The sequence below is a fragment of the Chionomys nivalis genome, chromosome X (genome assembly GCF_950005125.1).
Source record: "Chionomys nivalis chromosome X, mChiNiv1.1, whole genome shotgun sequence".
NCBI classification, from domain to species: Eukaryota; Metazoa; Chordata; class Mammalia; order Rodentia; family Cricetidae; genus Chionomys; species Chionomys nivalis.
In genome coordinates, this window is record NC_080112.1 from 92,511,688 (window position 1) to 92,530,173 (window position 18,486).

Genomic DNA, 18,486 nt, shown 5'->3' on the forward strand with positions numbered 1-18,486 from the left:
CAAAAAGTATTTTCTTGCCCATACATATGCAACTTTCCCCCTCCATACACACACAAAATAAAGGTTAAAAAAATAGAGAATTCAATAAATCAAATTTTAATGTCCATAATTAATTCATTTTTCACAAATGGCCTTTATTTTTATGATTACAAATGTAATACATGCTTACTGTAGTGAATCTGGAAATCACAGAGAACAGTAAAAAGAAGAAAATAAAAAAGAACACCTATAACCCACCACCTGAAGGCAAACACGGTTCATATTATGTTCTAAATACCTACACCTGTTTAGACACCAAGACCCTTAAGAAGAGTGCTGGCCATAAAGCACAAGAGCCAAGGGGAGCAAGGACAATTAAGAACTGAGGGGATCACCCAGAGGTCATAGCTAGAGATTCCACACTGAAGGACAAGGGCCATAAGCAAGAGATCAGAAGCTAACAACACAAGAACAAGTTAGGTACTATAACACTGTAGTGAGATGGTGCTTGGCAAGGGTTTAAAGCTCAGTACCTGTCACGTGGCACATTACCAACAATTGTTAGCCATTACTATCACTACTATTAATATTATGGGTCAAAACAAATGGTTCAGGATCGAGACTATAAACAGGGCAAGGGCCCTGGAGACCCATTTAGATACTATGAGTTGGGGCATATAAGGATGAGTCTACTGGTTTGAAAGGGTGGTATAGAAGTGGGTATCTCTCTCTTTATAGGCTCCCTGCCAGGTGGAATGGGACAAGGGTTTCCTCAAGTTTGCCTGATGACACATGGCAAGACACTCTAAGGTGTTTTGAGGTAGGACATGATTTCTCCTGCCTAGACTTCTCCCTGGACCAAGAATTCGAACTGGCCTTGATGATGATGGCGATGCTGATGGGAGTTCAGAACTTCATACACCATACACTCTTAGAGTCCACGCTGATTGTCAGGGCAGGTCACAGGCATGTAGGTGAAAGAGAAGGTAAAGGCAACCAAAAAGGAGATAATGCGCCTGGAGGGGAAGGCTGGAAGCTGAAGGCAACAAGGTTTATGATAATAGCTGAATGGAATGGGTCCAGGAACAAGTCCTCAAGTTAGCAGCCAAGTCAGAAATCATGTACGACTTCAAGGAGTACTACTTGTTGGTGGGGGCCTTCTGTGCACTCTGTCGAAGGTGGTCATGAAGACTCTCCTTGGGGTCTCCATGTTCTTTCAAGTAGTAACAGCGTTTTGCAACATGTTGGTGCTGTGAGAAAGGGGGAAAAAAGCATAAATAAGAACCACAATTCCTTTGACCAAAGGCACTCTATCTGATTACGTTCAGTAAACCAGCAAGTTGAAGAACTCATTAATTTATCAGATGTGTAAAAAGTGTGGCCAAGTGCTAAGTTGATGAAATTCTCTGGAGACTTGAGTCCACAACACATGTGGCTAGAAGTAGGACCCAGTCCATAAAAGAAGTCTCGCCCTTAGAACTCTACTTACAATAAACAGAGAGTTGGGATTGGGCCTACTGAGTTTTCTTACAATCCGAAACCTTCAGTAACCTGAGTCACACATGATTTCTGAAAATGGCTAATAAAACCAAAATATCCCTACTCACTGATAAAATTCTACACTAGGCTCTTATGGTCTCAGTGCCATTCCTTAATTCAACATGAAAGACTATGGGCTTTAATCCATCATCACTACTTCCTCATTTTTCTAATCAGAATCTGTGAGCATATGTCCCCCTGATTACCTCCTCGGTCTGCTGCTGAGAGCCCAGTTCGTTATCCATGGCCTCCTCATTGTTCCGCTTACAAGCTGTTGGCACAACGTGGCTTGAGTTGCCTGAGGATTCCTTCTCTTCAGCCAGCTGGCACTCAGTGTACAGAGACCTATCTATCAGCTCCTTTAGGCTGCCGGCCACCTTCAGGAAGATACGACCCATTTTGGTGGCAATGGCTTCTGAGAGTCCTTCCAGAAACCTGGTCCGCAGAATGGCATCAGACCAAGACAAATGTCGGGCCAGCAGCAGGAAGTCAGTGGCATACTGCCTGACTGACTTCTGGCCCTGCTTGGGATGGCAAAGAACAGCACTTAGGATGTCTATCTCGGACAGGGAGTCATATAAGCCCTGTGATCTTCTCAAGAAAGATTTATTTTCACTCGAGAGGGGGTTTCCTACCTCCATCTGCAAGATGGACCACCTCTCTGCTGCCCCCAGATGAAGAGACACCAGAAACGCCATTTTCTCAGAATCATCCAAAAACCCCTTCATTTGCTTCTCCTCATCAATCTCCTCTGAGTCTTCCTCCATAGAGGAAGCGGCCCGGGCTGCTTCTTGCTCTTCTAAGAGGTAACAGAGTGCTGGGGTCAGCATACCAAAGGATGGCACTTCTTTGGGTGGTGGCTTCTTCATTTCAGGGTTTGTGCCAGTCATGTGTGGTGTGCTCTTTGCCCCAGGGAAAAAGTGAGAGGTAGATGCCTCTCCCAAGTCTGGGGCTTTGTTATTCAGAGTGGGTGTCATTCCAAAGGCGGTCTGTGGTGTGGACGTTGTTCCAGGTGCTGGGGTCCTCATGAGTGGTGTAGACATGTCTCCAGAGGTCGGGGCTGTCATTTGTGGCATGGCTATCCCTCCTGAGGCTGTAGCCCTCAGTAGTGGTGTGGACATCATTCCTGAAGCTGAGGCTCTCATAAGAGGTGTAGATACTGCTCCAGAGCCTGGGGCTCTCAGTGGAGGATTAGCCATTCCCGCAGAAGCTGAATTTGTTGGCTGTGGCAAGGATGTAGCTCTAGAGCTCACGACTTTGGTTTGTAGAGTTGACATTGTCCCAGAAGGCATGGTTTTCATTAGTGGCATAGACATCTCTCCAGAAGTCATGGGTGACATCAAAGGCATGGGCATGGTTCCAGAGACTGAAGCCCTCATTGGTGGCTTGGACATCTCTCCAGACATCATAGTTGCTGGTTGTGTGGTGGACATAATTCCAGGACCTGGAATTCTCTCTAACCCTGTGGCCACAGCTCCAGCAGAGGGTCTCCTAAGTGTTGTAGATATGGCCGAAGAGGCTGGTGCTCTGACTGGTGGTGGAGTTATCCCTGCAGTGACTGGAGCTCTCACGGGGAGTGGACACATATTTTCACAAGTTGTGGTCATCATTTGAGATATGGACTTTGCTCTAGAAGCTGGGGTTCTCATCAGTGGCGTGGACATCACTCCAGAATCTGTGGGTATCAGAATTGGTGTGGACTCTGATACAGGGACTGAAACCCTCAGAGGTGGCATGGACATCATACTTGAGGCTGTACCTGTCATGTGTGGAGCAGATGTTGTCTCATAAACAAGGGCTCTTGGCGATGAACCTGTCTCTCCAGAATCAGGAGGTCTCATTAGTAGCAGAGGCCTCTCTCCACAGGATGAGGCTTTTGAGAGCAATGGAGCCATGTCTGATGAATCTGGGGCTCTTGTTAGGGGTGTGGACATTGTTCCAGAGCCCTGGGATCTCATCTGCATCCCTCCCAAAGCAATGGGTCTCGTGAGTGGTGTGGATATGCCTCCAGAGTCTTGAATGTTTATTGACTGACTAGGCATCTTCTCAGAGGCTGTGGCTCTCATTAGTGATGAGGATGATGCTCCAGGACCTGGGACTCTTGTTAGAGGCATGGCCATGCCTCCAGAGGTGGTGGTTGGTATCTGTGATGGAGACATTGCTCCGGAAGCTGCGGCTCTCATTAGTGGTATGGACACGCCTCCCGAGGCTGGATCTGTCGTCTGTGGCGTGGACAGAACTCCAGAGGCTGTGTCTCTCATTAGTGATGCGGGCATTGCTCCAGAAGCTGCAGTTGTCATTGGTTGCATGAACATTCCAGAAGCCTTGGATGCCGTTAGTGGCTTGGACAGTGCTCCAGAGCCTGGAGCTCTCATCTGTGGCACAGATATCACTCCTGAGGCTGTGTCTCTCATTAGCAGTGTGGATGTTGATCCAGAGGCTTTGGCTGTCATTAGTGGGGTAGACACTGCTCCAGAGGCTGTGGCTCTCATTTGTGGTGTAGATGTCAATCCTGAGGCTGTGGTTCTTATTTGTGATGTAGACATTGGTCCAGTGACAGGAGCTCGAATTTTCTGTGTGGACACTGACCCAGAGGTTGCAACTGTTGATTGTGACACAGGCGTTATTTCAGAGGTTGTAGCTATACCCGGCTGGATGGACATCACTCCAGAAGTCGAAGCTCTTCTTCGCTGTGCAGAAACTGCTCCATTTGGTGAGGCCTTCATAAAGCCCATGGGCATTGTTCCAGGTGTTTTGGCCATTGTTAAATGTGTAGACATCACACCAGGGGCTGTGGTTGACATTTGTTCTGTGAACATTGCCCCGGGGCTTGTGGCAGCCATCACTGGAGTGGACATTGATCCAGAGACTGGAACTGTCTTTTGTGATGTGGCCATAATTCCCGAGGCAGGGACTCTCATTAGCTGTATGGGCATTGTCCCCGTATCAGAAGCTCTCCCTGGTAGTGTGGACATCATTCCAGTGGCTGGGATTCTTCCTGGTGGAGCAGACATGATTTCAGGGTTGATATTTTGTGCTATGTCTGGGGACATCACTCCAGAACCAGATGCTGACATCAGTTGAGTGGGCATCACTGTGGAGGTGAGAGCAGTCATTAGCAGTGGGGACATCACCTCAGCCTCTGGGGCCGACTTTGGTACTGTGGCTATATCTCCAGTATCTGGAACTGACAGCAGTGGTGCAGACATTGCTCCAGAGTCAGAAACTGGCATAGGCAGTGAAGACATGACTCCAGAGTCTGAGCCTGACATGAGTTCCACAGGAATTCCTTCGGAGTCTTGAGGGTTTGTTGGCTGAGTTGAGGTCTCTCCAGAAGCAAGGGCTGACATGATCAGAGAAGATAGCACTTCAGAGTCTGTACCTGACATTAGCAGTGATGATATCTCCCCAGAAGCTAAAGCAGTCATTAACACCTTTGACATTGCTTCTGTATCCTCATCTGTAATTTGCAATGGGGACATTGCTTCAGAGCCTTGAGCTGTCATTGGTGGTGTGGATGCCACTCCGGGGTTCATATCTGGAATGAGGAGAGGGGATATCTCACCAGGATCTGATCCCAGCATTAACGATGCTTCAGAGGATGAAGTACTCATTATGGGCGCAGATACCACTCCAGAGGATGGAACTGGCATCGCCAGCGGTGATACCTCTGCAGAATCTGGTGCTGCCATTAGTGCTGTGGACATAGTCCCAAAGTCAGGAATTGTCATCATCCCTGGAGACATTAATCCATAGTCTGAAGTAGACAACAATGGGGACAATGTTCCAGAATCTGAGGCTGGCATTAACAGTGGGGACAGTGTCCCGGAATCTGAGACTGGCATTAGAAGTGGGGACAGTGTTCCAGAATCTGAGGCTGTCATTAGCAGGGGAGACAGTGTCCCGGAGTCTGAGGCTGACATCAGCTGTGGGGACAATGTCCCAGAGTGTGGTGTTCCCATGACAGGTGTGGTGGGCAGAATGTCAAAGGCTGGGGATGTCATCAGCTGTGTAGATGTCCCTCCGGGATCTGAGGCTGAAGTGGAGACTATAGGCAACTGCAATGGAGAGTGCAGGATTTGAACCTCTGCTCTGGTCTCTGCCATTGGTCTAGAGAAAGCTGCCCCCCTGTTTGGGGAGTCAGCATTTTCCTCCCTCATCATATTGTTGAATCGCAGTGAATGCAATGGTATTGACATATCGGCCATGGCTACAGGACAAGGCGGATAGAGACTCTAGTGTGTTGGCATCAGAGCCCTGGGGAAGCCCCAGAAATCAAGAAAATCTGTAAATGAAAAAGAAGTTTAAAGGTCAAAAGCCAATTTCAGGAATAAATTCTAATAATGCATAGAGACCTGTTTTTATGAGTTGACATGCATATGGCTTTTAAGGTTATTCTATCAGTTCGAAGAAACCATATAGCAAATACCCCCAAATCTGGAGCAATGTTCCCTTCAAACTCTGCCCTTTTTAAGCCAACCCACCCAGTTAGTTACACAGCACAGTCTCAATCTTTTTAAATGTCAACAGCAGGCTCCAGAGCCGAGGAAGTCCTGTCTCAAATGATTCAGCAGCACCACCTTCCGGCCAACTACAAAAAGTTCAGGTTTTTTTTTGACAGCACTTTTCCACTACAGAAGTCAAAAGTCTACCCAGGTACTGGTAGGCAAGAATCAGAGAGCCTTTGATAATTATTAGTTCCTAATACACATTGAATACCACCGATTATTTAACCCATAATGTACTATTATGATATCCCTGAATGTCTTTCTTAGGAAAAGTAGCACATTAATCTGATCAATGACTGAGAATAGCATTCCACAAAGTAAAATTTTGCTTAATACTGTCATTATTATCACTATTAATAACAGCCACCACTACAATACTGGTTACTCAGTGGGTGCATGAATATCACTGAACTTTAACTGTACAGAATTTTAAACTGCCTGTGATATGCAAGACTTTGCAACCCTGATTACACTTGGGTCTTAAATTATTATTTCCATTGTGACAGCTTTCTAAGCTTAGCAAACATTGTAGCTAAAATAAGGCCGCTGTGATGGTAACACTGTATCTTTGCCTCTTCACCCTTTTCTTGAGGTTGCATGGTCTTTGGTATCACTAAGGATTCATGTAATTGTTTGTCTGACATCCTAGACTAGAAATCAACAGCAGCTTAGTCTTTGTCAATGTGCAGAATCAAGTTGCCCTGTTTCCCTGAAAGGGAGCTGCTTACTCCCATAGCCTCACCTCCCTGTCCTGCTTCCATAAGCACCCACAGAAGGGATGCTTTGACACACAGGTTGTAGACCCATGCAGACAATCATATAAGATTAGCATATCCCCATAGCCTGATCATGCCCTAAAAGGCTGGATACTGGGGAACCATGTCAAAGAAATCATCAGTCTCATGGCTTTGTGCCTCCATCACAAGGGGAACACTGACAGCAAGCAGGACTTGAGCGTGCACTGGCTGGTAGTTCTTCTAGGCACTTTACCTGCCTTACATCATTTCACTAACACCGTAACATTCCGAGATTTCTAGCTGTCCTCCTTCTTATGCTGGGAGAATGAAGACACACAGAAATTTGATCGTTTGCGTGTGACTTAAAAGATTCTCTGGCCCATCCAATTCTATAGCCCCCTACTCCTCGCTAACAGGCTGCAATGATTCACTTATTTCCATCCTCAAACCCATTGACTAGATAACCCCAAGGTAAGGTGCCAAAGAAATACTAGAGTCTTGCTGACACTTCAGTTACCTTAATCTTAATTCATGTCATGGGAAAGATGAGCCAAGAGATCCTCTAACTCCACCTTTCATTATCAAAGAATCCCTGTACATACCCCAATTTTCCACTAGGCACAACTCAGAAAGATCTTACCTTATCAGTGACAGAGAAGAGTGATTGTGCCCTTTGCACTGCAGCTCTTTTGGTCTGACCAATTGACTTATACCCCGTGCCAGTTCATTGCAGCAAGGCCCAATGCCCGCAGCTGTTCTCGACAATCTCCCTTAGCTATCCCCTGCCACACCCCCCCTCTTGCCCGCCAGCCAGCCTGCCGGCCCGCCCACCCGCCCCACTGCTCTTGACTTGCTAGTGCATGCTCTGGCTCTCTGGTCCCAGATTCCTGCCTCTATATAGGCTCTGACATTTGCCGCTGGCCACCTTTCACTTGTCAGCCCTCCAGACGCTCCGCTTTAGCTCTTGACCTCTGCAACACTACCCCTTTGCCCCTTGCCTCCAGGAATCCCACCAGCCTCTACCTCACATCACTTTAGCCATCTCTGACTACCCCAAAGAGAAGAGATCGTCACAATGAAAGAAATGAACCGGAAAGTGTCCTAGATCAGGAAATGAAACCTGCAGGTCTCTGCAACTAGGCAAGCACAGCTACTCAGGGTCATAGATAATACAGCTGCCCAGACTAAGAAGTGCTGGCTCAGTGTCAGAGGAAAGGACTAGGGCTGAGGACCCAGAGAAGTAGCATCAGTGAAACTCAAGGAGGTTCAAAGGTAGAAAAGGCGGGGGGACTGAGTGGTAGGGACTGGGAACTGAAGACCTTAACAATGACCCATAGTAACGAGAATTTTTCAAAACCAATATGCCCTAGTGACAGAGACAGGTAGCAATCTAGTGGCCACTGTCCATTCTGCAAATCTAGGATTCAACAGGAAATTCCATAAGTTTCAAAGAGCTGGCAAGAATATCATACTTAAGTATGCCCAGTGAGGACTCATCTCAGATAAACAAGGATGGAGCCTGCTTTCTAGAAGGAGGGCACAAGGTCAGAGAAGAGGCATAGAAAAGTAACAAGATTCCTTCCTCCCCACTCTCTTTTACGTTTTCAATACTGGGGATGCAACCCAGGATCTTATATATGCCACCCAAACTGTCTACTCCTGGGACACACCCCCAGATCCACTCTAGGCTTTCAGATTAATGTTACTGAAGCATCTTTTAGTCTGGGGGCAGACTTGGCCATTACACTTCAGACAGTCAAAGCCATCAGGTGAAGCTCAAGGAACTCAGGTTTATGGACTCAGAATTGGATGTCAGAGCCATTTACAATTATCAACCAACAGCAACTCATAATAAGCAGCAGACCATAATGAGCCTTTGGGCTATGTACTAGATACATATAACATTATCTTGCATTATCTAGGCTTCCCGGCAACATGTGGAAGGTAGTTACTGCTGTCATTCTATTTGACAAGTAGAGAAACAGGCTTGAAAAAAAAAATCTATGACCAAGCTCGCAGAACTAGTCCCAATAAGAAAAGTTGAGTTTGAACCCTGATCAATTTGCCTCAGAAATCATTTTCTGTTTACACTCTATGGCTAGAAACACTCCAAATGCTCTCCTTGCTGACAGATGCCCACCCCACCAAGGAAGGAAATTCTCTTACCCCAAGTGGTAACTATAGTAGCAGCAGTGGTGATGTTAGTGGCAGGCATAGTAAGGCCTGGCCTTCAATACTCTTCTCATAGGTCAACAATTGTGCCATGGGCTTTGTGAGGGTTATCCCATTTGCTCTGTACAACTACCCCTTGAGCTGGACATTGGTAATTCACAGTTTACTGATGGGAAAGTTGAGCTTCAACAGGTGTTGTGGTTTAAGTGTAAAGTGGTCCCCGACATATTTGTGCATTTGAACACCTGGTCGCTGGCTGGTGGAATGGTCTTGAAAGATTATGGAACATTTGGGACATAAGACACTGGTGCTGGGCTCTGGGGATGCACTCTGCCCTCTTTCCAGTCTTGCCCTCTGCTTCCTGATGCATTCCGATGGGAGGTACCACCACCTCTGCATGCTGTGAGCCAGTGATGCCCAGCCACTACACCTCCCACATGCTGACACTCAGACCCCGGAAACTGTGAGTCCTCTGAAGTTGCTTCTAGCAGGAATTTTGTCAGTGACAAGAGAAGTAACTAGCACAGTAGGTGACAATGACAAAACAAAGAACAAAGAAACGCACAGCTCTGCCGGACTCGAGTTCACTGCTCAAAATGAAACTTTCCGATCGGTTTCCCCCAAATGAAAAATCAGTCATAGAAAACCCATTGTCAGGTCAGAAAGAAAGATCAATAGGTTAAGAAAAAGCACTTGTGATACAAGGCTGATGGCCAGAACCTGAGGTGGAGGGAGAGAATCAACCTCCAAAATTATCCTCAGATATGTGCTCCCTGGAAACATACATGCCTGCACTCACACCACACACATGTGTATGTATGCCCACACGTGTGTCTGCAGACACATACACACACAAATAATAATGATAATGATAATAATAAATGAAATGTAAAGAAAACCCATTATTTTAATAATAGCTTCACAACAACCACTGTTAATATTATTATTGTACCTAGTGATTAAAACTAACAATTACTGTGTCAGGGACTGTAGTAAAGGCTTTGCTTACTTATGTGATCTCATCTAATGAAGCATCCCTATGAGGTGGGTGTTATCCTCACCTTCATCATCCAGATGAGAACCCAAAAGCACAGAGACATTAACTAACTTTCCCAATGTCACCCAGTTACAGAGCTCAGTTATATATAAGAACAAAAAGTTGGAAATAACCTGAATACCTGATGCTAGAGAGCGCAATTGCTTAAGAGTTAAATGAGCCTTGGTACGATTTAGCATCCCCTAATGTATCTATTAAGAATCAAAATTTAATGTGGACTTAATTACAAGATTGATTTAAAATAATAAAATAAAATAAAATAAGTGCATGCATTTTTAGTCTGTGTGATGTTGTACACATGTGTAATCCCCAAACTCAGAAGTCCGAGTCAGGAGAATTGAAAATTGGAGGCCACCTCTGAAAGTGAGGCTGTCTCAAAAGAAGAAAATTACAATTGTTTTAAATGTGCATATTTTAATAAAATTTGGTGAAATGATAGTATAACTACATTTCTCCAGAAAGTTAAAGTCTAGAAGAGCATTTTGAAATATTAACAGTAACCATACTTGAATGGCAGAATTACATAATATATTTATTTTCATTTTCCTTATCAATATTTTTTCATTTGCCTAAGATTGTCCCATTATAGTTATTTGCAAAGAAAATAAACAAAAGTTAGTTTCCCTTTGTAAACATGTCTGACTCCCTATGTCAGCCCTTTCCAGTTCTCTGCATGCACTTTTTGAGGGATGCCCAAAATTCTCCCACAAGCAACCTTCCCCCCGCCCAAAAAAAAAAACTTAACAGTTGCACCAGTTGGGCCTTTCCTTCTGAAGTGACCTCTAAAATTGTATCTTGGGTGGCTAGCTATTATTGTTTTTCTCAGTTTATATATAAAAATGATTCTTTCTAACTTTTATTTGTGTTTAATACGCAAGTAATCTAGGAATTTATTCTTAGGATTAAAAACTTGAAATCTCAGTCCAGATAAAGTCCTGAGACTACTCCACCCTGCTTCCCCACAAGTCCCACTGCTCGGGCTGCTCAGAGTTGGGTGTGTCTCCTTGCAAACTTTCTCTACTTGCAATGGCATTTAAAGTTTATATCATGCAATTGCTTGCAAAAACCCAGTGTGTGCAAAAAGCTACAGCTAGAAAACTGTGCTAGCCACTCCAAGGTTTCACGGTCTGGTCCACTGTGATAGTTTTCATCAGCTTGCTTCTAAGAAGGCTACTGAGAGAGGGCTTTTGCATGCTCAACCTATTTGGGCACAGAGTTCTGTCTTATTAAAGTAAAAAGTCTCTAAGAATACAGAAAGGGAAGGTCTCCCAAAGCAAGAAAAGTCCACAAATTGCTGCTTAGCATCTCTCAGATCCCTCACGTATCCACCCAGTCTGTGTTGATCAATACAGCTAGGAGGTGTCGAGCTGCTGCCGCCTTGCAAGAGGTAATTGAGTTTGGGGGATTGCAAGGCTAGCTGCTTGGGGAAATAAGAATAAACAAGAGACTGTTCAATATGTCAACAAATAGCTTTCTAGCTGTTGAAAATAGCCTGCCTCTAGATTCCCAACAATATTTCCCCCAGCCCTAGAGAACACACACCCAGTTACCTGAAAACAGAGAAGCTTAAAGATCAAGCTCTAGTTCGGGGTCCCCTACCTTCCCCCATCATTCAGGAGAGAAACACACACACACACACACACACTATTTTGCTCTCCATCAGATTTAACACTTAAAATGCCCACCCGGTTCTTTGTAAATCAAGTGAGGAATGGTTAGCATTTACTAACTTCTTGCTATGCCAGGCACTGTGCTAAGCATTTTACATACACTATATTATTTTATTGTACAAAATACCAATAAAGTGGAGGAGCTGCCCCCATTTTATAAAGTAGCTAAAGAGCTGAAGTAGAGAGAAATTAAAATGCAGTAACTTACCTTGGCTCTTACAGCTGAGAGGGAGTGAAGCTGGGCTTGTCACTCGGGTCTGTCTGACTCAGCCAGTGCTCTTAGCTCACAGGAGAGTCACACACGCTGTCTTTGAGTCTCTGAAGGGCTGTCATATGGAAGAAAGGGTAGGTGTGTTCTGGGTAGCTCCAAAGAAAAGGATTTGACTGTTAGTTGGGAATTATGCTTTCATTGGATGTGCTGCAAATTCCCCTAAACAACATGTATATGCATGTCCAACTCTATAGGGAAAAGAACATTAGGAGAAGAGCAAACGGAACAGCCTTACATTAGGTGCCGTCCTGAAGGGTCTGTGGAATCAGCGAGAACAAGAAGACTGCAAATGGGCAGTATCCCAATTTTCTTAAATAAGGAAACTACATAGCAGTGTACTGTAAACTCCAGAGCTCTGAGCTTGATGTCAATCCTTGGAGAGATCCTGCTGCAGACTATGAGGCAGGTAATTTATAAGCAGTTACGATGTGAGTGGCATCAGGAGGTACCTAGTGGTACTCACAGGACTCTGCAAATGAGACCAGTCTCCCAGACTATTTCTAGCCATTGCAAAGCCCCCAAAGTGCGGGGGGGGGTGACGTTGGGTTACCAGAGTTTTCTTTTTCCAAAGAAAGGCATTAAGAAACAAAACAACACCAAATTATCATTTCCTAAAGAGAAAGGGCTTTCTTTAAGACACCACAAGAAAAGGAAATAATCTCAAAATAAAAGACAGTTCTTCCAACACAGTACATTTGTCTCCCTTTTACAAATCATTTACTACATAGTCCTCAGGCTTTCTCCTTGGGGGGGGGGGTTGGGGGACAGGACACACTGCTGCAATATTTCTGGAGGATGGGAACTTGTCCAAGGACCTGCTTTCAGGAATCACTCAGAGTTAAGATACCAACACATATAAGATCCGATACCTGTAAGACACGAAGTCTTTCTGGCCAGGAGAGAGGAGAAAAGTTTGACCTTAGCCTAAGTAAGGACATAAGAATAGATAAAGTGTCCACAGGAACAAGTCACAAAAAGAAAAGTTGCCAAGTGAGAAAGAAAACCCTGCTGGGGCGGGACTTGCTCGAGACGTTTGACCTGTGCTACCCCTTGGACCATACAACTCCCTTGTAGGAATAAGTGCTGATGCCATTAAGCGTTTCTATCACAAATTAGTTTCTGACCTAATGATCTCCAAACAACCTTCAAACTATTACTTGTCTTCTCGGGGCCGACTTTCTAAAAGTAGAACATAAAACATGCGAAATACCAGTTTCCAGAGCCGGGGGCTAGGTCTAGAAGGGATTCTCTTGCCGGGGTCCTCTCCGCTTCCACATTTTTACATATGCTGTAAATAAAGGCACTGATGGGATTCTTACATAACTTTTCTAGAGCTGAGAAGCCTAGCAGAAAGGTTTACATTTGAAGTCCCATGGTTTACAATATGTCTGTCTGCATTTGGTCATTTTCCCCCGTGGTCTTTGCTGCCAGTTCACTGGAATCCAGCAGTTTGTGTTTCTCATGAAGAACCCTTATGGACCATATGCTCATTGTGAGCCCCACACCCTGACTAACAGATACCTTACTCTACAGAACAACTAAGCAACCATCCCGTTCCTGTCCTCGGCTTTCAAATAAGCAAAGAGGAGAGACTGGTATCCTCTTATTTGATGAATCTGTCTCCTTTCCAAATGCTTTTAAATTGTGATTTGACTATGTCTATTGACACTGACCTTGTTTCTGAAGGTGACCACAACACAGTATACACTACTTGCAATAGCCTCTAAAACTGCCTTTCTCAAAATAAATGTAGGGTGTGGAGCCTGCGCATCAGCTTCCCCATAGGAGGCTAGAAACATACACATTCAATTGTCTGGGGATCCATTTTCAAAAGTCAGGCATAGGAAATAAGAGGTGAGGCTAAGAAATCGGCAGTTTAACCAATGATTCCCAGATCCCTGGGTGTAAGAACCATTTCCCTGATTAGGAGTGAAAGTGTGTTTTGTTTTGTTTTGCTTTTTTAACACTATGCCTTGTTATGGAGCCCAGGCTGGCCTCAAACTCATGATGTCCTCCTGCCTCAATATCCTGCATGCTTTGATTACAAGTGTGAGCCACTATGCACAGATAGGACATGTTCTCTGATTTTACCATCATACAAGCCTGAGCTGAAACCCCAGTACTTCTAGTCACTTCTTAGCTATTCGGAATAATCCCAGACCTATCTCATACCTCTTTAAGAGCTTTAAAGAAAACAACATGTATAGAGTTCTGGCACATGAGCTGAAGCTCAGTAACCTCCCTTCGTTCTGTTTCTTCACAGACTCTGCCGCCTGCCTTCTCTCTCGGTTCAGCTTCTGCCTCTGTTGCCAAACTGCTCACTCTTTCGAGGTCTGGTATTCAAACTTCCCAAGAAAGAGATTCTCATTGGTCCAATTTTAGTCACCAATATACTTGGTGGGCAAAGTTTTCAGCCCTGGTTCCATCATAGGTTGCTTGCCAGCCTATAGAATGACTGCTCATGGATCAGGTGCCCATTCCCCGCTCAATCAGCTCTTGCCTGGGGGGGGGAGGGGGAACAGAATCACGTGGTACCAAACATAGCCACCTATTCATAAGAAACTGCTACTTCCCTCGGCTAGGGTCTGTGGATAGAAACTCCTTAGAAGGGGCCCATGGGTGTGGCAGGAATTCTGAGGCTTAGCCGGTCCAGCACACCTAGGCTGCTCATTTATCCAGCCTGCCAAAGGAATGAAGCATTCAAGTTAACTGAAGTCTCTTTTTAATTCCAACTTTTCATCTCCACCAGGCCAGAAACAGCAGAAAAAAAAAAAAAAGCTAGAAAAAAATTAGACCACAGTTGAGGAGGAGAAAAACTTAACCCTAAAAAGAGATCTGTTTCTAGAACACGTTTTTTTTTTTTCTTCAGTTTCCAAAGCACTTTCATACCCATTTCCTCATTGCAGAGCTCACAGACTGGCAGCCACAGGCTAGATCCAGACTGCAGACAGATTTTATTTGAGCCATGCAAGTTTTTTTTTTTTTTTAATTTAATTAGTTGCCAACACTTAGAAGTCAGGAGATTTCCCATAAAACCCTGGATTTCTGGCTTCTCTGGGAAAAACAACGATTCAGATTCTCATTCCATCATGACAAGTGTCAGCTGGGACTGAGAAGACTGCTCCTTGAGGATGGGAGCATGAGCTCACTAGATCCTCCCAGCCACCTTGACTTTCTCACAGTGACCTACTTGGCCCCTGGAGGCATTTTTTTTAAGTTACATAACCAGAGAGAGTTTATTCGGTCCTTCCAGCACGTGGGTCCCAAGGATGGGGCTCAGGTTGTCAACCTTCACAGCAGGCATCTTTACTCACTGAGCCACCTAACCGCCCCCCTTTCTGGATTCTGAAGCCCGATTTGAGTCCCTTGGATAGGTGGATAAAATGGTAAGAAGCACAGATTCTGCATCCTGACTGGGTTGGAATCTCCACTCTGCTCTTTACATTCAGGACTCTGGGCAAGTTATCCAACTCGTCAGACTTTTTGTTACTCATCTGTAAAATAGGGATGATAAAGATATCATCCAACTCAAAGACATACTGCATCAACTAATTGAGTAAACATGTACTTGGAACACTAGCTGACTAGCTGGAACATAAGAAGCATTAAATACTATCCAATTCCTCCTCTTCTTCCTCCTCCTTCTTCCTCTCTCTTCCTCTCTCTCTCTCTCTCTCTCTCTCTCTCTCTCACACACACACACACACACACACACACACACACATTCCCTTCATCCCTCCCTCACCCTCTTCAATGCATGGAAATCCTCAGCCCTGATTCAGAGTTTGCCTAATTTGCCCAGACTAGCCTAGAACTTGAGATCCTCCTGCCTTGCCCTCTAGAGTTCCTACAGATAGGCATGTTCCACCAGGCCTAGCTTTCTACTAATTTCTACTCTGGCCTACAATTTCCTTATGTGCCTCTCTGACATCTCAAAGTTTCTGAAAGCCAACATTTTTGTAGCAAGCTCATTTAGTAGCAGAATTGGACTTGGATTGATACTAAGCTATTTATCCCATTTTGAAATATTGATGTGTTTTCACAAGGTATTCTCCCAGATTCCATTAGTGGGTGTTGTTTAGTATATATTTTATGCACCAAACTGCTGCACAAAAGCCCCCAAATTTGAAACTACAAAAAATTGATTATGACTACTTTGTATAACTACTCAGCAGATAGAAAAACTCAGCTAGCTTCAGAACAGTAAGCAAACAACTTTCCCAAAGCTTCGTGACTTATAAGCAGAAACAATTCAGAGCACTGGACATGAAGCCCATCGTGGCTAGAATTTTAGTATTTCCTGATGTCACAGTAGGCATATTGATGCAGAGAGCAGCTACCAGGCAGGGTCCCCTGAAGAGTTGAAAACTATCACAATTTATTGAGAGGGCAGAATCTACTTTGGGTAGCGTCCTTTCATCTCTCCATATTAATCTTTGCTATATACCTTTGGGATAAATCAGGAAACAGATTATTGTCTTCTTTTTAACAGAAGAGGAAACTGAGGGCCAGAGAAGAGAAGTAATTCACACAAATTCACACACCAAAAAAAGGGGGGGGGAGAAAGAAAAGAAAAAAAAACAGGCAGATCTGAAACTCCAATTCTGTGTTTTTCCTTCTTAAACCCATGGCCAGTCCAACAATGACATACACTGACCTTTTAACATACTGACCCTCACACGCTGCAGACACTGCTAAAGTTTGCAACATACCTGATGAAAGGAGAGTTTCCCAAGATCTCAGCAAATATAAAAATGAGACAGCATGTCTGGGTGAACCTCATCCTTCCCTGTTCCATAAGCAGCAATGTGCAGACACCATCCAGTCAGAAGCCAGGGAGGGGAGATTTCTCAAATCCCAAGAAAAATCACAGAGACCCTACTGTTTGCTCTTCTCTGTTGATTTTTAAGAAGCTGACATTTACTTATGCCAAAGGCCAAAAGAAATGAAAAATCTACTGGAAAGGGAATTTCATCAGTCATGAAGCAAATATGTTAAAGAAACCTTTGCACAGTATCAGTTCCCTTGTTTGAAATGCAGAAAGCAGAGCGGAGTTATTTCATATTGTTAGCGCATCAGAGACTGGGGCATGAAAGCAGCATGTCCGGGACCTCTTTGTAGCCCCCTGCCTTAGCACAGGGGAGTTTCGAGACATCGACTCTAACTTGACAAGTTGGAAACAAGAAGGCGGGCCATAACCCGGGTGACCTCCTGTCACTCCTAAGCTCAAGGTTTGAGTTCCTGCTACCAACAAATCCTGACTTTGATCACACACCCACAGCGACCCAGATCTCTGAATTCAGCAATTCTTTCTCAGGTTTCAGCGAGGCATTGGAAGCCTGAGCTATTTTGGGACACTTTCTCTGCTGTGGATGCCACTTTCGGAATACGCCAGGAACATGCTAAGGACCTGGAGTGCTTGCTCTATTCTGATCCTGGACCTGTTTGGGGGTTTGCGCTCTCTCTCTCTCTCTCTCTCTCTCTCTCTCTCTCTCTCTCTCTCTCTCTCTCTCTCTCTCTCTCCTGATCATTTGGAGGACAGTCACGCCTGCCAACCTAATCCCAGAGGCCTGACTACTTTGCCCAGCCACAGGCTCCAAGAGACAATGTGCCTGCCAGCACCCTCACGGTAAGGGATATGGAGGCACCAAGCAGCCTGACAGGATGGAAACCATCCTAAGGGATGGTCTAAGTTTGGATACAGGCTGAGAAGACAAGAGGAGGAGGGCTGGGGGTGGAGGAGATGAGGTTTTTTTTTTTCTCTTTTTCCCAAACATCTTCTTCCTACGATCATCACTTCCCAATCTGATGCAACTGACTCGGCAGGCATCGAGGAGTCTGTGAGCTCCATTTTCCTCTTCTAAAATCTCCTGCACTTGTAAGTACCCGGGCTTACTGATGTTCACGCTGACTTCTGGGGAGGGGGAGAGGGGGAAAGAGTGTGGAGATGGTCATCATTATCTGATTCAGTGTGGGCAAGTCCAAGGCTTTGGAAGAATGTCTGACAGAACCCCCCCACCACCACCACTGAACTGAAAATGCCTCTGTTCTTTCCCATGCCTCCCCCCAGCGTAACAGAAACCCCACCTGTCCTTTGGGGTACTTTGGTCATCAGTACTGTTCACACCTGATTTTTTCCCCTCATGTTGGATTTAATGGCAAGAGTGTACCCTTGGCATTTGAATTTCTTAAATGCATCCACAGCTACTATTGTGGGCACAGCCCCTGCTGGTTTCTCCATCTTTTATGCAGTAATTTGCTGAAACTGTGAAAGATGTTGTAAGCGGGAGGGTATAAATGAGAATCTAGAAACTCCTCCATGGTAAAAAGGAAGAGCAATGTGGTTGATTCTCAACGCAGTTAGAAATGCTGCCACAATGGGGAGGCTTCCTGCTAGGCAGCGAGATGGTCCCTTTCAGTGCCTTCATATTTTAATGGAAAGAGAGGCCAAAATAGCTGCTGGCTCCCCAGGAAAGGAGCATTTCTGATGCTTTTACCACTTTACTGAGAGACTGGACATTGTTTCCAGCCAGCTTATCAGTCCCTGAAGCAG

The 18,486-nt window shown here is 44.9% G+C and overlaps 2 protein-coding genes across 2 annotated transcripts in view; both read right to left on the minus strand.

Annotated features, from left to right (window-relative positions):
- Positions 1–247: 247 nt before the first annotated feature.
- Rtl9 (retrotransposon Gag like 9) lies at positions 248–11,933 on the minus strand. The gene is made up of 3 exons (XM_057760218.1): positions 11,871–11,933; positions 1,725–5,803; positions 248–1,229 (listed from the first exon to the last, which is right to left on the minus strand). Exons 2-3 carry the CDS (start codon positions 5,724–5,726, stop codon positions 1,119–1,121), a joined length of 4,113 nt encoding a protein of 1,370 aa, XP_057616201.1. The 5' UTR covers positions 5,727–5,803; positions 11,871–11,933; the 3' UTR covers positions 248–1,118.
- Positions 11,934–11,970: 37 nt separating this feature from the next.
- Positions 11,971–18,486, minus strand: part of Tmem164 (transmembrane protein 164) — a 466,391-nt gene continuing 459,875 nt past the window's right edge. Inside the window, exon 8 of the mRNA XM_057759104.1 lies at positions 11,971–12,018. The gene's annotated coding sequence lies outside the window, so the exon portion shown is untranslated. The remainder of the gene's footprint in view (positions 12,019–18,486) is intronic.